Source organism: Serinus canaria, chromosome 23 (assembly GCF_022539315.1).
Source record: "Serinus canaria isolate serCan28SL12 chromosome 23, serCan2020, whole genome shotgun sequence".
In the NCBI taxonomy this organism is placed as follows: domain Eukaryota; kingdom Metazoa; phylum Chordata; class Aves; order Passeriformes; family Fringillidae; genus Serinus; species Serinus canaria.
Window position 1 is genome coordinate 6,292,632 of NC_066336.1, and position 17,877 is coordinate 6,310,508.

Genomic DNA, 17,877 nt, shown 5'->3' on the forward strand with positions numbered 1-17,877 from the left:
TTGTTCACATTCTCAAACCATTCCTTCTCCTTCAGCCCCAGCTATTCACCACTCCATACCCCCCCCACCTCTGATCTTTAGGTTTTAATTGACAGGATAAGGGGGAATGGATTCAAACGGAAAAAGGGAAGGGTTAGATTTTATGTTGGGAAAAAAATCTTCCCTGTGATGGTGGGGAGGCTCTGGCACAGGGTGCCCAGAGCAGCTGTGAGTGCCTTACCCCTGCAAGTGTCCCAGGCCGGGTTGGACGGGGCTCGGAGCAGCCTGGGACAGTGGAAGGTGTCCCTGCCATGGCAGGGGCGGCACTGGGTGGTGTTTAAGGTCCCTTCCAACTCAAACATTTCAGGATTCCATGCTTTGCTGTAGCAGAGCGCAGGCGGCGCTGCCCCTCTCCAGGTGCGCTGTCAAAGCCGAAAATCTGAGCATCCCCAGTCCTCCACCTCCTCCTCCCGCAGAGCCCTCCCCCGGAGCAGCCCCTGAGCAGCGAGGAGGGGTTCGTTCCCAGGCATCCACAGCTCTGCCTCCTGCTTCCCACCGACGGACATTTCCCAATCACAGCCCGGCATCCAGCACAATGCAACTCGTGTCATGAAATTAAGTATTTCTCCTACACACAGCACATTTGCCCGGTGATTAAAACGAGTCCCCGAGGTAGCCAAGCACAGCAGAATTCCGGTTCATTATGCACACCCACGCAGCCAAGCTAAAAACCCAAGACACTCCCCCAGTCCTTGGGAAAGCCTGAGCAGCTCAGATTTCAGCTTCAGCGCTTGCACCAGCCAGGACCGGGAATACTCTGTCATCTGGTGTAGGAAAAAAGGTAAGGACAGAAGTTTCCCAAAGATTTCAAGGTATCCCTTAAGGTCTGAGAAAGAGGGAAGGGTGTAGGAGCACAGGAACGTCGAGCAAATGGAGCAGATCACACAACTAGGAGCAGTTGCTGCCTTTTGCTCATTCCATCTTGGATTTAGAATGAACTTTTAACACCAAAATGCCTTAATTTCCCCCATTTCTCAAAGCACCTGTTCTGTGTCACGTTGTACAAAATGACAGCTACTTGATGAAAAAAAAGAACAATTATTGCATATGTGCAGTGTATGATCTGTCCTTGCTGCAGCAGCTTGAGTCCAACCTCATTCCCAGAATGAAACGGGGCCAAATCTCTTCCTTATTCCCACCTGGAGCTCTCCCGAGCTGCAGCGTAAGCGCAGGGAGCTGCAGTTTGCTCTGGCCCTGCTGCCCACGAGGGGCAGATCCAGCTGTGAAATCAGCCATGGCTGTGCCTGGTGGGTGAGCAGCTGCAGCTGCTAGAGTCACAGGAAAGAGGAAGCTCGTTCACATGAAGGTTTTCCTTTCCCCGCAGACACAACCTCCTGCCTCTCTCTCAAGTCTCCAGCCACAGTATTCCCACTGCCCCTGCCCCGCTGGTGTCTCCAGCCCTCCCTGGAGTGGGTGGCTCTGCTCCTTTTCACCTCCATCTCTAGGCGGAGACGCCTTCTCCTCCTCCTCCCCACATTCCTCTGCTCCCTTCCTTCCTTCCTGCAGTGCTGACCCTCCTTATCCACCTCCACAGAGCCTTCCCTCCCTGCAGCAGCTCCTCTCCCCAGCCCAGCCTAGGCTAGCTCCCACCCTCCTCCCCAGACACGGATCTCCTTTCACATGGTTCTGCTTTAGCCCTGCCACCACCCCTTCACCCTGCCCTCAGCTCTTTCCTCGACCCAGCTTGGCTCAGCTCACCCAGCCCTGCTTAGCCCAGCTCGGCTCAGCCCCTTCTCCCAGCACTGTCTGGGCTCAGTTCAGCCCCACTCGACCCTGGCCTAGCCCAGCTCAGCCCAGCTCAGCTTCTTCTCCCAGCCTTGGCCCACTTCAGGCCTGCTCGGCCCAGGTTCCCTGTCCATGTCCATCCCAGGCTGTCCATCCCTGTCCATCTCCATCCCAGGCTGTCCATCCCTGTCCATCTCCATCCCAGGCTCTCTGGCCCTGTCCATCCCTGTCCATGTCCATCCCAGGCTCTCCGGCCCTGTCCATCCCTGTCCATGTCCATCCCTGTCCATGTCCATCCCTGTCCATCTCCATCCCAGGTTCCCCGGCCCTGTCCGGCCCCGCCTCCCCGGCCCCGCCTCCCCGGCCCCGCCTCCCCGGCCCCGCCTCCCCGGCCCCGCCTCCCCGGCCCCGCCTCCCCGGCCCCGCCTCCCCGGCCCCGCCTCCCCGGCCCCGCCTCCCCGGCCCCGCCCGTGCCCCGCCCCTTTCTCCAGTCCCCGCCTCTTTCTCCACTCGCGATCTCGCGCGACCTCCCCCGCGCGCCGCGTCACGCAGGGCCGAGAGGCTGCGTCACCGCGCTCCCTGTGACGTTAACGCTTCCCCGGCGCGCCCCGCCCCGCGACTGTGAGTGACGGCACGCTCACCAATGAGAAGCGGCTGAGGCGTGAATGATGCGGCGCGCGGCCAATGGACGGCGGGAGGAGGCGGTGCCGCGCGGGCCGGGCGGGAGGGCGGGCGGGCCGCGCCTGTCAGCGGGGCGGCGGGATGGCGGCGCTGTACGCTTGCACCAAGTGCCACCAGCGCTTCCCCTTCGAGGCGCTCAGCCAGGGCCAGCAGCTCTGCAAGGTCCAGGAGAGGAGCTGGGGGCGGGCTGTGAGGGGGCTGTGCGGGAAGGTCTGCGAGTGAGCTTACGGGGGCTAATGTGGGAGGAGGCTGATGAGAAAGGAGTCTGAGGGGAGCTCTGAGGGAAATGGGGGCTGATCTGTGAGGAGATCTGAGGGGGGTGTTCTGTGAGAGGTTTTGGGGGCTCTGAGGCTAAAGAGCCTCCTGGAGCATTGTTTGTGAGGGAGAGCAAGTAAGGGAGTGTTTTTAAGGGGTCTGGAGGCTCTTAGAGAAACTGAGGATAACTGGAGAGCTGTTTGTGGGGAGATCCTGGGAGTATTTATGAAGAGTGGGGCCTTGAGGTGCCTGTTTGGGGTCTGGGTGTGAGCAGTGGGAGGGTGTGGATGAGGGACGGGGAGCCTTGGGAGGTTTTGAAGGGCTGGAGCATGGGGCTAAAGCCCAGGGGCTGTTAGGGAGATATGCTGAAGGGCTCTTTTTTAGGGGAACTGATTGTCAGGCGGACCTGGGGGCACCAAAGGCAGTTTGGAGGTGCTGGAGTGCGAATCATGGGGTTGTTGTGGGGAATAGAGGGGAGGTGGGAGCTGTTCCTGAGCAAAGGCCTGGGAGGATCTGGGGACCTCTCTAGGAGGTGTGATGGTGTCCTGAAAGGAGTAAGGTGGGCTTTGGAGACAGCCCGACGGGGTGTGGAAGAACAAGAACGGGGTGGAATAGGGAACACGGGGCAGGAACTGGAGTAGCCTGGGATCACTGAGGCTGGGACAAGGCAGGTGAACGTAGGGGAATCTGGGATGAGAGGAGAGCACCGCCGGATATTCAGGGGACTGGTGAATACCTGAGGCAGAGCTGTGTTCCTGCCCTGGGAGCTGGGCTGCCCCATGACCCTGCTCTGTGGGTGTGAGGCACAGTGAGCCCTGGCTCACCTGTGACACATGGCATTCCCAGCACCCTTCCTCTTCTCTCAGCATGACTGTACAGGGAGGGAACGTTTGCAAGTGTGTGGATGTGGTGGGAGTGGAGGGCAGCAGGAGATCTGGGGTTTGGGGAGCAGCACTGCACCTCATGAAACACCTCTGTTGTTGCAGGAGTGCCGGATTGCTCATCCCATTGTTAAATGCACTTACTGCAGGACTGAATTCCAGCAGGAAAGGTAAATGCTTGCTGAGTTGGGGAGATCCAGGCTTCAGGTAGAATGATCACACCTTCAGTGACTGAGCCTTAACCTGTAGATTGTTGCTGTGGAGGACTTGGGAGACCTTTGGCCACCTCCAAAGATCTGCTGGGCGAGTTGGAGTGTCTGTAGTGCACTTGGATTACACTTTTTGCTTGGGTTTTTTTCCCAGTCAGAGCTCAGATGCATCTTCCCATGAGTTTTCCTCTTGCCTGATGTCTGAAATCCAACATTGATTTCCTGCTGTGTGTCCTTTAGCTGGGCTTGTGTCTTTTTGCATTTTGACAAGTTGAGTAGCTGTCAGAGGGAGGATTGGTAAACCCGGGGCTGTGTGTGGCCGTTGTGTGAGGTGTTCCTTCCTGTGTTTGTTGCACAAATATACCTCTGCCCTCTCCTGCCATGACCTCCAGAGTGGAGCCTGCCCTGATGCTGAATCACTCATGCTGCCAATTAGTCAGTGATCAAACCCTGTGTTTGTATGGACAAAAACCAGGTGTCATCTGGGGATGCCTTAATTAAAAGACACCTCCTAGTAGTTTTTGGCTGTTTATCCTCAGCCAGATGGGGATAGGAAAAGGATTTTGGTATCTGAATCGCTAGGGAGGTTGAATCCAGCCTCACCACCAGAGACAGAGCCGAGGGGAGGCTGGGAGCCTAAGCAGGGATCCTGGGATCTGAGCCAGGCATCCTAAACACAGAGGTTTCATTTCTGTTGGAATGGTTAATGGAATGATCTGTCCTTCTTCACAGCAAAACCAACACGATATGCAAGAAGTGTGCTCAGAACGTGAAGCTCTATGGCACAGTAAGTGAGGGGGGCTCAGCCTCCCCAACCTCTCTTCCTTTCATCTCACTTGTCTTTATCCTGCTGAAATCTCAGAGCAGTTTATGGGCTGGCTCAGCTGTAAGAGCATGACTGGTCAATAATATAGGTCACTCAAGCATAAAGCTTTGACTTTTTCTATTCTCTTAGCACAAAAAGAGCTTTGCATCGTTTGAGGCCAGGAAATGATCTATTTGATATCCAGCAGAAACAAGACTGTGCTTACACAGACTGAGATTGCTGCAGGAAGCAGTGATAAATCTTTATTTCCTGCTTGTCTGAAACTGAAATAGAGATTTTGATTGGTTCTATTTTGTTGTTTTTTCTAAAGAATTCACAGCACTAGATAAATGGTCTGAGTGCCATGGCTAAATACACTTAGCTGGAGACCAGGGATCCAAGTGGAGTTTTGTCTCCTGGATCAGCATTATAATCTGTGTAGAATAAGGAAATAAAAGTTTGAAATTATGGGGAGAATGGGAACGAGCAGTGTATTATTGTAGTTAGAAGGCTGTAGCAGTTGTTCTTATTTTTTAAAGCCAAAACCCTGCCAGTACTGCAACATCATAGCAGCATTTATTGGAAACAAGTGCCAGCGTTGCACCAACTCAGAGAAGAAGTATGGCCCTCCTCACTCGTGTGAGCAGTGCAAGCAGCAGTGTGCATTCGACCGGAAGGATGACAGGAAGAAGGTCAGTATTTGTGTTAAAGATGGCTGAAAAGGTAAAAGGGCTGATCACAGTGATCTTCTGTCCATATTCTTTACATCTTCTGCAGCATTTCTGACAGGACAAGGAGGAAAGGCTTCCCACTGCCAGATGGGAGGGTTAGATGGAATACTGGGAAGAAATTCCTCCCTGTGAGGGTGGGCAGGCCCTGGCACAGGGTACACTGAGAAGCTGTGGGTACCCCATCCCTGGAAGTGTCCAAGGCCAGACTGGACAGGGCTTGGAGCAGCCTGGGACAGTGGGAGGTGTCCCTGCCCATGACAGGGTGTGGGACTGGGTGGGGTTTAAGGTTGCTTTCAACCCAAACCATTCCATGATCCATGTCTCTTGGTTATTAAGTGTTTTCTAGAGTTGAGCTTTGCTCTGGTTTAGAGCTGTTTAATCTTTGAACCCCTGTGTCCCTCTGCCAGATCTTTTAAGAAAGATCTCTTGAATTTGGCCCAAGAGCTGGCAGAGGAGCAGAGACCTCTGAAGGAAGTGTGAGGTGCTATTTGGGGAGAGGGATGGGGAGTGATATTTGTTCCGTAGCCTGAGGAGCTATGAGTGTCATACCTCCACCAGGAAACCCCTTCCATGGCTTCTGTACACCCTTTGCTCAAACACCCTGAATGATGTGTAGGAGGTGTGTTTTCTTGAGGCAAACTGTAAACATCTGTTTGGAATGCTGCAGCCATAATCAGTGCCCCGCTGAGCCTCATGGAGCAGACACCCTTGCTGTTTTGGTCTCCAGTGACTGCCTGTCCATTCAGAGGATTCTTCTTGAGTCCCTGCTTATTCATATGTAACCCTAAGCTTGAAAGTGCTTCTTGTCTTTTCTGTATTTGCTTTGTGGGTGGGGAAAAAAGACCAAAACTTCTTTCTGTCTCCTCTTCCAGGTGGATGGAAAGCTGCTGTGCTGGTTGTGCACCCTGTCCTATAAACGAGTCCTGCAGAAGACCAAAGAGCAGTGCAAACACCTGAGCAGTTCTTCCCGAGGCAGCCTGCAGGAGAAGGAGCAGTTCAGTAGGCTCAGCAGCGGCAGCCACTATAACAGGTAACCTTGGGAGGGGTTTGGGCAGGGTCTGACTTCAGGACAGTCTGGCTAAGTCACACTTTGCTTGTTTGCACACCTCACTGTGGTGGCACAGCCTTGTGTTTCTTAGTGATCCAACTTACTGAACTTGTATACTGTGAAAGTAAAGTTGCATTTGTAAAATTTAATGATTAAAATGCAGATTTTAAGCAGGAGTTCTTCACCTACATGCTGCTCTGACTCATTGTTTTCTGTTTATTTTTAGTCTCCAGCTACTCTTCAAGGAATGATTTTTTTTTTTTTTCGTTTTTAGCACTGGGAAATACTGTTTTAATAGGATCAAAGTGGGTGGAAATATTTTTCTGCCTCTCTGTCTTACACTGAAAGTCATTCAGATTCTGACATGCAATTTCCTCCTTTTTCTAGCCAGAAAACCTTATCCACGTCTTCCATTCAGAATGAAATCCCAAAGAAGAAGGCCAAGTTTGATGCCATATCTGCCAATGGTGACAGGTGAGCCTGTTACATGGGGAAATTGTGGACGCGGGTTTGTTTGCTGAGTTTATATAAGACAGAGTTGTGTGTGAATAACAGGAAGCTCTTATGCTAGAGCAGGGGCCTTGGGCTTTGAGACCTTGAGGGGCTGCCCTAGAACCTGGCAGACCAGTGCTACCTGGAATCTAGACATAGATTTGAAGAGGAAAAGATTCCTGAGCACCTGTACCTGCTTGGATGGAGCAGGATCAAGGTGATGTTGGCTGAGCTCCCCAACAGTGAGAAAAACTGCAGCCAGACCAACGTTATAATCTCTTCTGCGGCCACAGGGAGAGAGGGGCTGGTGTGGTCTGCAGGTTTTGTGCTTTGAGGTCTGTCAGACTGATTTGCAGGGAGAGCCTCAGAGGACAGGAGAAGATCCAGACCCACTTCCCATGTCCCCTCCTGCTTTTGGGGGAGAGACAAGCAATCAAACAGCTTTGCTTGAAAGGTTGTGGACTCCCCATCCTGGAGGTGTTCCAGGTCAGGTTGGATGGGTCATGAAGCAACTTTATCTAGTGGAAGGTGTCACTTCCCATGGCAAGGGGATGGAACAAGATGCTCTTTAAGATTCAGTCCAGCCCAAACCATTCCATGGTCCTCTGATTCTAGGAAAGCATCAACCCCATTCTGTTGTCACACTTGATGCTGGATCATGTTGATGCCAGCCGCCTGTGCAGCAGAATGGGAGTCATAGCAGAAACAGGACATTGAGATGGATTTGTGTATTTATGGTCTTGTGCATGCATATTTTCATTCCTGCCTTTCCTCTCTGATTCTCAGCGTTCCTTCCTCTCCCGAGATGCTTTGCCCCCTTATCCAGAGGGCCCCGTCCACATTGGCGCAGTGGGCTGCTTCCCAACAGGCTGTCGGGGCCCACCATTGTCCTGTTGCTCAAGGCATTGACATCCTGAAGTGAGATCACCTATTGTTTTCTCCCCTCCCTCCCTGGGAACTGCCTCCTACACGGGAACTCTCCCTCTCAACGCATCTCTTTCTAAACAGCAGGGATTTGGGAGCATGGACCAGAGCACAGTTAGTGCCAAAGCGTTTGTTAAAGACACTGGTAATTAATAAATCACTACCTGCCTTCAGTGTCTCGGAGATCACAGATCTCTCCTGTAGATACTGTTGACACCTTGTCACTGTAAAATGCTCCCGTGGGAAATGCCCGTCCCTAGAAGTGTTCGTGGCCAGGTTGGATGGGGCTTAGGGCAACCTCATCTAGTGGAAGGTGACACTGCCCATAGCAGGGGGACAGAGCGAGATGAGCTTTAAGGTCCCTTTGACCTAAACCATTCTGGGATTCTATGATTCAGTGAAATAGAACTTAAATGATTTTATAGGGCAGTGGCACCCACAGAGTGGTCTGAAAGACCTTTTATCATCTGAACAGCATTTTCAGTTAAAAGCTGGAAAAATTTAGGGGCTAATTGTGACTTAGGAGCTGTGGCTGAGTGTGGAGGGGTTAGAATTCCATTGCCTTCAGTGCTGCTGGAGCCAGAGGAGAGAATGGAAACAGGGCCCTGGTAGAACTGGTGCAGCCCATCAGTACTGCTGCAGCTTTCCCTCCAGAGAGGCCTCTGCTTTGGGCTGTAGGACAGCACCAGCTGTTTTTATCTCCTCTTAAAATCCTGGGCTGAGATCTCACAAATCGTTGTAACAGCCCTACTGGCTTGAAAACACCCAAAAGCAAAATGACCTGTGCTCTGGGTTGGTCAGCCGTGTGTTTGGAAAGCAGGAGCGTGTATTGCAGGAATCAAGGGCCTTCCTTTTGCTCTCATGTCAGATATTGTCAGTCTGGCTCCTGCCAGGGCTGTAGGCCTTGCCACAGGCTTTTTTTGATGAGTTCCAGTAACAAACCAAGTGTAAATTTAGCAACTGAAGAGCTTCAGCGACATGCAGCAGAAAAGGCAAGCTGCAGCTGCCTTAAATAGGCAAATGGCTGCATGTCTTGAGAGGAATAATAATGGGGGTTCCTTAAGTGTGGGTTTGGAGAGGCTGAGGGTTCTTTTATGAGAGTGAGTCCCCAAATCCCTCCCCGTTGTACAACTACCAGATTGTCCCTCCCAGAGTCACGTTGGTGTCTGGGGCACAGCCTGAGCATGGAGTTAAGGTCTGCTGCAGCACAAGGGTGTTTGCAGCAGCAGCAGCAGCAGAGTCTGGAGTAAACTGACTCAACCAGCACCTCCTCCCTGCTGAGATCAGCCCCAACATCCTGTGTCCGGGCTCCAGCCAAACCTCTGGTGTATCCCTCAACTGGGCAAAATTTGGGCATGTTTGAGCTCAGTTGACTTTGGCAGCACCTCCAGTCAGGATCCAGCTTCTCTGAAATTACTGCTTCTTCTTGGATATGGTAGAAATTCCTTTACTGTGTCGTACTGAATTCCCTTTGTTTACATATTTCAGGGTGGTTGTTGCTCACAATGGCTGTGATATATGGACAGGGGTGATTTCCAGCAGTCATTTAAAGGGTGTTGGATGGTTTGTTCTGGATGAGTTCTGGGAGGAGCAAACAGCTCTATCACTGCTGCACTGGGAGTAGTTTTCTCTGCCAGTGACTCGCAGCACATGTTGAAGCAGACCTGGCCTTACTAATCCTTGTGTGCTGGCAGTGCCGCCTGGTCTCGTGCTGCCCAGCGCACCAGCTTCACCTGCAGCCCCTGCAGCTCTGCTGGTCCTAACTGGGGCAGTCTTGGTGTCCCCATCATCTTGTGCCAATGTTGGCAAAGTGTTTTTATGCTGCAGACTCTGCAGATGAGCACATTGCAGTCCCTTCTCCTGTCACTGCAGACAAGGTGCTAAATTGTGCTTGTAACACCAGGCAGTGACAGCACTGCTGGCAGTGGGAGGGCAGCAGTGCCTCAGGATGCTCAGCAGTGAAGTTCATTTGCAAAAGGCACTTATTTGCATAGGAAAGTCCTGGTATAGTTTAAAGCTCTGTGACTTGGGCTGTACTGCACTGAGTGGAGGATGTTTTTTCATAGAATCCCAGAATGGTTTGGGTTGGAAGGGACCTTAAAGCTCATCTCATTCTGCCCCTTTCCATTGGCAGGGACATCTTCCACCATCCCAGGTTGCTCCAAGCCCCCTCCAACCTAGCCTTGGACCCTTGCAGGGAACCAGGGGCAGCTACAGCTGCTCTGGGTAAACTCTGTCAGGGCTTTACCACCCTCACAGGGAAGAGTTCCTTCCCAGGGAATCTATCCTTCCCTTCTGGCAGTGGGAAGCCATTCCCCCTTGTCTTGGTACTTCAGGCCCTTTTCCCAAGTCCCTCTCCAGCTCTCCTGGAGCCCCTTTAGGCTCTGGAATGGGCTCTAAGGTTTCCCCAGAGCCTTCTCTTCTCCAGGCTGAACATCTTCAGCTCTCCCAGCCTGGGTTCAGAGCAGGGGCATTCCAGCTCTTGGAGGATCTCTGTGGCCTCCTCTGGGCTTGTTCCAGCAGCTTCACATCCTTTTGATGTTGGGGGCCCAGAGCTGGAGCTGCTCTGCAGGTGGTTTTTGTCTAAGGTGAAATGTGGATGCTGGTTTAGTGCCTGGTCTCTGCCTCTTCATACCTGCCTGACTTGAATAGCAAAATCTTAAAGCTTGGCATTTGCCTTGCCTAATTTCTGCCATTTAACAGGTGTGGAGTTTAAGGCAGTCAATTTGGTTTCTGTTCCAATCAATAGAGAGAGGCAGGTGCCTTGGGAACAGCTCCATTTTTGTCTTCTGTCTCTGCTGAAAACAACAGGAGCTCATAATTTCCCTTTAATTAGCAGTGTGCCTTTTAGGCTCTTTAGACATGGAGAGCTCATTTCTCCCTGACCTATCCCAAGGGGCTGGGTCTTAAGTTTATTTGTAGAGGAAATGGCTTTTTTTTTTTTTTTTTTGTTAGTTGTTTTAATTCTTGATCTGTTTGTTAAAGGAAAGGACTGACTTGTGTTTGGCAGTTTTCCTTCAAATTTTGGAGTCTCAGGCTGCTTCTGTGACACGTGGTTAAGACAGAGGAACCTTTCGTTACTATCTTGTCAGTCTTTAAAAAATACAAAGGAAGAGGAAAAAATATCTGCTTCTTTATTTAGCACCTTAACACATTTGAAGGGGCATTTTGCAGCAACTGGACAGGAAAATGCCAGTCTGGTATTTTATACCCCTCCAGGAGGAGGTCTCAGGCTGGCTGTTCCCCACTGGTGAATGCAGGAGCCCCAGGGATGGGTGCTCTGTGCAAGGCTGGTGGCCCTCCTGTCCCTTCCTCCTCCCCACTGGGTGGCAGGGCTGGCTCTCACCTTCCTGGCTTCCCAATGTGCTGGGCAGCAGCAGTTGCCAGGCAGGGAATTCTTCGTGCTGGAGCTGCTCGGGGAAATGTGGACATCCCCAGGCTCTCTTTATCACCCCAGGGCATGGCAGGAGGGAAGCTGCCTGGGCAAAGGAATGGTGTGTCTAGGGATTGTTTTCAGCCAGAGGGAATTAGTGATGAAGCCTTTTTTTCCTCTGTGCTGTTGGTTACTGTTGTTGTTGTTTTTTAAAATTTATTTCTCTCCTCTCCAGCATATTTGCACTGAGTGGGAAATTAAAGCTGCTGTTAATAATGTGCTGGCACACAGAAAGGTGCTGGAGCACACACCATCCTCTTGCACAGCCTCCACTTGGAAAAACTATTGGGAAAGTTTTAAAATAGAGTTTTCTGTGGTAGTGTGTAGGTATGAACCTCTCTGCCTAGCACAGAGCTGGATCCAATGTGCCCAGAGAGCTGCCACATCTTAGTGTGGACTCTGCTGTCAGCATGTTTTAGCCATGCAGGGCTCCTTTGCTCCAGGCTGTGTCCTGTAGACCCTCAGTTCTGAGTTTTCCTCTGCAGGTTTTCTCTCCCAGTGCCTCAGGGCCATCCTCTGACTCTCAGATCTGGAAAGCTGCCTCTGCTTGGTTTCCCTCTGTAGATCCCCAGCACAGTGGGGAACGAGCCTTTTCCCCTGCCACATCCTTACTAACTAGTCCTGTCAAAGCAGGCTGTAGTGCTTTTAATTAGAAAATGGATCATTCCCAGGTGCTAGAGGAGACCCCGTGTGAAGTGAGCAGCAAGTACTCTCTGCCCTTAGGGTACAGGTTGGGGACTGGAAGCTCAGAGGTAGAAACATCCTTGAGAAAGGCAGAATTTTGGGTTGAGACCATGCTTTCCCCACTCTGCTGCAGCTCCCAGCTTTAGAGCTGAGTGTTGACCTGCCCTGGAGGCTTTTGAAAAAAAGTCAGGCTTTTGGTGACCCTGATGATTTATTTTTATTTATCTGATAACAGCCAGAATTGAAGTAATCTTCTAGGTGAAGCTTTGTTGTCTTATTACTGTTCAATTTTTATACAGCGGTTTCAGGTGCAAGTGGCTGGGAGGGTGCTGCCCACATAGCACAAGGAGATAAAAATCAGCTTTAGGGATGGAACAGAAGGCAGGGAAAAATCAGGTGGGCTCCCTGGGCCTTTTGGCTGCAGCTTGTTGTATCTTATGGTCTGGCATATTCCCATAGTGCATGACTGCTTGTGCCTGCCTGGGTCACTGGTGTCTCCTAGGGAGGTTTGTGATTTACCAGTGCAGCAGTGACTCATGCACAGATAGCTCTGCTGATGGTTGCTTAGATTTAGAGTACCTGGTGGTGTAGAAGTGATGTGCTCAGCTATTTCTGTCTTCCTGAAGAGTTTTTCCTACTCTGGAATAATGAAGCTTTTCCCTAAATTGCATTATCATGGCAGAATCATATTACAAGGTCCAGTATGTTTTTTACCCCTTTTCCTTGCTCAGAAAAATTTAGCTGTTTCCTTTTGCTCTGTTTGTTGAACTTGGAGGTTATTTGTTTCTCTTTCATGTCCCCTCCTTGCCAGAATGTTTGTTTACATTCAGTGGGAAGTTTTGCAGTGCATCCAAGGACTGCTTGTGAGCAAAGAGCCTTCCAAAGGGATGCATAAAGTTTAATTATCTCTCTGATTGCTGTTTTCAGCTCTCTGGTTTGAAAAAGGATCATGAATGATCATGAAATTATTTCCACTCTCCTTGGAGAGCATCCCTGGGAGTTTCCCTGCCTAGTGAAGAGGAGGGTTTTGTTGAGGGCCTCTCCCTGTTCTTTGCTGCAGTTTTTCTCCGGACCTTGCCCTGGACTCCCCTGGCACCGACCACTTTGTCATCATTGCCCAGCTGAAGGAGGAAGTGGCTACTTTAAAAAAGATGCTTCACCAGAAGGATCAGATGATTTTGGAGAAGGAGAAGAAGGTACAGTCCTTGGCTTGCTTCCCCCCAGCAGGCTGACATGTTCTCACAGACCACACTCTGATGTGTGTGCCTGGCTTTTTATCTTGGAGTTAACATGTCTGGCTCTTTCCAGGCTGCCTCCTTTCCAACGCCAAAGAGGCCCTCTGGATCCACCCAGGGGATCTCATTTCATAAAGGGTCGTTTCCTGACCACTTTCTTGGAGACCTCTGTGTGTGGGCAAGACTGAGAATAAACATGCTGCTGCTTGGAGAAATGCAGTGCTGGCCCTTGCTGTTGCTCTGTGCTCTCAGTGACACAGTTCTGGTCTCATTGCAGTCCCTCAGCACTGCCAGCATGTCTGTCACCTCAGCCAGTCCCACACACCTTCTGTAGAGACACTTTCCATGGCAGGGGGGTTTGTGGTGAGGGCAGTTGGTGCCTCTTCCAGCTCACTTGCTCCTTCCTGGTTTCTGCACAGATCACGGAGCTGAAAGCCGACCTGCAGTACCAGGAATCACAGATGAGGGCAAAGATGAACCAAATGGAGAAGACGCACAAGGAGGTCATGGAGCAGTTACAGGTGACAGCATTGTTAGTTCAATTTGCTGACTGTGTGGTATCCAGGAGTGACTGAGGACATTCCTGAGCTGTGTCCAGAAGGGACTGAGGATACTCCTGTTCAGAACACCCTGTGAGCTACTGCACACAGAGCTCTGCTAATGTTTCTCAACCCTGTCCTACAGCCTCTGTGCTGCCAGGCAAGCCCCTCCTCAGCTCTGCATTGCATCCCAACCACCATTTACACCTACCTTGCTGATCTCTACTCAGGCTCACACTTACTGTGTTGTAAAGTGCTATGTTGTGTCCCTTATGGACTGGACAGGAGCCATCAGACTAATTTTACTTATTGCCAAAATCAGGTTTGAACCTGTTTCTCCAGTCTGCAGAACCTTTGTCTGCTCCCTGAGCCTCTAAATCACCTCCCTGTGATTTGTGTGAGCAGTAACCAGAGAGAGCAAAGGAACAATTGGCAGTTCTTTTCACCCTGTATCTCTAGTCCAAATAAAGAAGTTCCTGAGCTGATGGAAGCAGGGAGAGCAGGATTCTTGTCATGGCTGTGGAAACACAGCAGACTGTCAGCCTGAATAGCTTGAGCCACCGAAGGGATTGGGTCAAAGGGGAAGAAATCAGACACAGAAATTAACTTTGCACTGTTTAATTACTTTAGGTATATAAAGATCTAAAGCCCCAGCAATGAGAGGTGGGAGGGGATGAGACAAAAGGCCTCTGTTGCCCCTGAAGAAACAGCCCCTCCTCCATCCACACCCACTCTGGGGAAATATCCCAGTGGAAGGCAGGCTCGAGGCCTCCAGCTGTTCTCAGAGTGCTGGTGCCTGTGAGAATCCCTTCACAGGGCATGTGGAGTGTTGGGATGTGGTGTGGAGAGGGCTGGTTATGCTGTTTCTGAAGGTAAAGGAGCATCAGATCCAGGAGCAGGTGTGCCCCAGCCGCCTCCCTCTCTTGGGGCTTTCCATGTCTGTGCTCAGCTCAGGCTGTGACTACCCTGAACTCTCTGGTGTCCAGATGTTTTATTTCTGCTGCTATTGGTTGAGTCTCTGGAAATCTTTTTCAATGGCTGCAGAATCAAAGTTCAGATCCTCTCAGTGTATTGTAGGTTCTTTGAACTGTTCATGTGATTAATTTTTGAACGGTCTCGTGGGTTCTATCATTTTGTCTTTGTCTTTTCCTGTGGGACTGGGATGGGAGAGCCCTCTCTAGGAGGCTAGAAGTGAGCTGAACATCTGCCCCCCTTTCCAGCTGTGTGCAGGATGCCAGAGGCTTCTGCACAGGGATCCCAGGAGCAAATGATGATCCATGCCACTAAATACCCATTTCCCCATTTCCAGGCCAAGAACAGAGAACTCCTGAAGCAAGCAGCTGCCCTGTCAAAAGGCAAAAAGCCTGAGAAGTCAGGAGCAATAACCTCCCCTTAAAGCCAAGCCCCCAGCCTGGGAGCTTTCCCCAGCACTAGCCGAGGAGTGTGGGAGACCTGCAGGATCGCTGGAAGCCCAAACCTCTGTCTTGTGGACTCCATGGGATTCCTGGTGCGTGTTACCTTCTGACAGCATGCTTGAGTGTGGCCAGTTTCAGTCCATGGGGAGAGGTCCCAGCCTTCCTAAATCCCCCCTGAAGTACTGTTTTCTGGAAGAAATATTTTCCTAACCAGTTGCTACCACTGCCAGCCCTTTCCATGAGCAAACAGGAACCTGCTGCATTAGTGGCTCCTTGCTGGTTCCCAGCCTGCTGCTGTGAGGGAATTGCTGTGGCCAGTTGTTCTGCAGATAAAATGGGAGCTGCCTGTGGTGGGAGCTGGATTTTTTTTCCCTTGAACTGTTCCTTTTTCAAAAGAGAGCTGAGAACTCACCAGCCCAACAGGTGTTCCTGGAAGGTTGTGCCACTGCTGACAACAGTTGATCCAGCTTTTTGAAGATGCTTCCAAAATGGGGGCCATGTATTTATCTTGGAAGATTTTTGTGGTTTGTTTTGGTTTTTTCCTTATTTTCTCTGTCAACCTGGCAAACCAAACTGCCTGGTTTTGCGTTTCCTTGTTTTTCTGATCAGAGCTTTTGGGTTGGGAGCCAAAGTGGAATGATACAGCCCCCAACCCACCCGGAATTCCCCCCCACCTCCCCAGTGCCCTGGTTATGTGGTGACCTCTTGGATTTTGATGATTTCTGCAGCTTGGTGCAATCAAGTGTCTTTACTCCATTTCTTTACACAGAGAGTTCAAGGCTCGGATATTCCCTCTCTTCCCCCTTTCCCTGCCCCTTCCAGATGCAGGGGCCAGGTTGGCTCCAGGAAAGCACTTACTCAGGCAGCAACCCGAGCCAGGGAGTGTTTTTTGGGGCACTCCAGGGATTTTTCTCACTGCTGATTCCAAACCAGCAGGATCAAAGGGCTATGAGAGTTCCCTGTACCAGGGATGTGCTGCCCCAAAACAGCACGGCTGCCACTGACCCTTACAGCCAGACCAGCTGGGCTAGGTCCCCCCAGGCACCTCTTCTGGGGTGATGGTGGCAGATAAAAAGCACTTGGAGGGGGAGCACCACACAACTCTGGGCTGGCAGGAGCTCCTCAACATCCTGACCGCCAGTCAGGGAGTGGAGAAACATCTCAGGGCTTGGAGACCCCTGACAGGGGCTGGAGGTAGGTAAGAGAACTCATGCTTTTGCTGCAGGGCGGCTGCTCCATCAGGGCTTTGATGAAGCTTTTAACTAGAGCTTGTGATTACTTTTTTCATCCTTTTGTTTCTTTAAATTTGATTTTAGTCAAAGGCACTTTTTTGGGATGATGTTGTCTTCTGGCATGGAAGGAGCACATTTCATCGGACACTGCCATGGGTTTGTTTTTGGTTTTTATAAAAGACTTTTGATGTGAAAACAAGCAGAACCAGAAATTGTTACACTTTGCCTGAGTGTGGCAAAAACTCACCCAGTTTTATACTTTTAGAAAATGAAGTGCATTGGTGGGAGTTTTTTTAACTGTGGGCTTTGCTTTTTTCCTTCCCTCAACATAAAGAAATAAAAGGGAAAGAGGCCCTGTAAATACTGTTCAGTAGGGTTTTTAATCGTGGTAAATTGCTCCTGCCGTTGCATAGCTGATTTGTAGCACCAACATCGTTTCTTTGTATGTTTGTAATGATGAGATTTTCAAGGGATGCTTTGATTTGTACAAATGACACCTGTAAAAGTGGTTTAAAAAATCCTCATCTGTGACTGATACTTTGTTTGCTTTGAAAAGGGAAAAAGCCAAAACAACCAAAGTACCTCTCCCTGCCTGGAGCTTTATCTCCTGTTCTGGGGTTGGGAGTTTGGGGAATGAGACAATATTTTCCCGATTGTTTGCTTTGCTCCTACTTTTTTTTCTATCTTTAAATCCTCCCATCAAGCCTGTTGCTAGGATCCTGGTTACTTGGTTACATCCAGCTTCCCAGGACCCATCCGGCTGTATCTGAGGAGATGTATTCCTGATCTTGGCAGGGGGATACAGCTGGCACAGACAGAGGGACCTGCTCCTTTGGCATGGAGGCTTTCACTTTTTCCATGAGATTTCCATGAAGAAAATTTGGCTGCCTCTCATCTTTTTCCAAGGAAATCTCCAGAGGTCTGGGAGTCTAAAGGGGTTTTAGCTTTGGCTGTTTTCCTTATTCATATCCAGTCTCCTGGAGCACACGCAGCATGCTGATCTTCGAGCAGAGCATGTAAGGAAAGGAGACACTGAAACAATATTCCATGTCTTACCTGCCCCAGGTGCTCCCTCAGAGTGTCCCTGTATGGTCTCTGCTGCTTCCCTTCCTCCTCAGAATCTGGGCTGCCCAAAATCACTAGCTGGTGAAAAAGGCAGGAGTTGTCCCCAGCCAACCTCCCTCCAAGGTAATACATCTTGAGCAATTGGCCTTCCCTTGCTGTTCAGCTTTCCTGGAGCACCAGATTTGTCCAGTCAGCAGGATGGTAACCAGGGCATTGTCAATCCCAAAATAATTACCCACTGTTGCTTGTTTTTGTGTCCCTGGAGAGATTTAAAAGCCATGTGGATGTGGCACTTGGGGACACGGGTTAGTGGTGGCCTTGGCCGTGCTGGGGTAATAGTTAAACTCGATGATCTTAGAAGGCTTTTCTGAACAGAACACTTCCATGATTCTCTGGGCTGCTGAAGGTGTTCTGCTCTGGCCAGCATGGCCTGCTCCTGGCTCCCAGCCTGGGAGGGTGGCCGCTCCCCACTGCAGGCTGCTGT

At 50.7% G+C, this 17,877-nt stretch overlaps 1 protein-coding gene across 2 annotated transcripts; it reads left to right on the forward strand.

Moving 5' to 3' along the window:
* Positions 1-2,493: 2,493 nt before the first annotated feature.
* On the forward strand, positions 2,494-16,852 carry FAM76A (family with sequence similarity 76 member A). 2 transcript variants are annotated; one of them, XM_050983236.1, is made up of 10 exons: positions 2,494-2,607; positions 3,687-3,751; positions 4,523-4,577; positions 5,135-5,287; positions 6,199-6,356; positions 6,762-6,848; positions 7,653-7,784; positions 12,968-13,103; positions 13,562-13,663; positions 14,991-16,852. In XM_050983236.1, exons 1-10 carry the CDS (start codon positions 2,527-2,529, stop codon positions 15,075-15,077), a joined length of 1,056 nt encoding a protein of 351 aa, XP_050839193.1. In that variant the 5' UTR covers positions 2,494-2,526; the 3' UTR covers positions 15,078-16,852. The 2 variants fall into 2 exon arrangements, with proteins under 2 accessions (XP_050839193.1, XP_009096878.1); XM_009098630.4 differs by lacking the exon at positions 7,653-7,784.
* The last annotated feature ends 1,025 nt before the right edge of the window (positions 16,853-17,877 follow it).

Excerpts from the sequence above, each read along its gene's own strand:
- FAM76A (XM_050983236.1), top strand. The coding sequence starts at position 2,527 with ATGGCGGCGCTGTACGCTTGCACCAAGTGCCACCAGCGCTTCCCCTTC. Across the intron at positions 2,608-3,686 it reads AGGGCCAGCAGCTCTGCAAG|GAGTGCCGGATTGCTCATCC; the intron begins GTCCAGGAGAGG and ends CTGTTGTTGCAG. Across the intron at positions 6,849-7,652 it reads ATATCTGCCAATGGTGACAG|CGTTCCTTCCTCTCCCGAGA; the intron begins GTGAGCCTGTTA and ends TCTGATTCTCAG.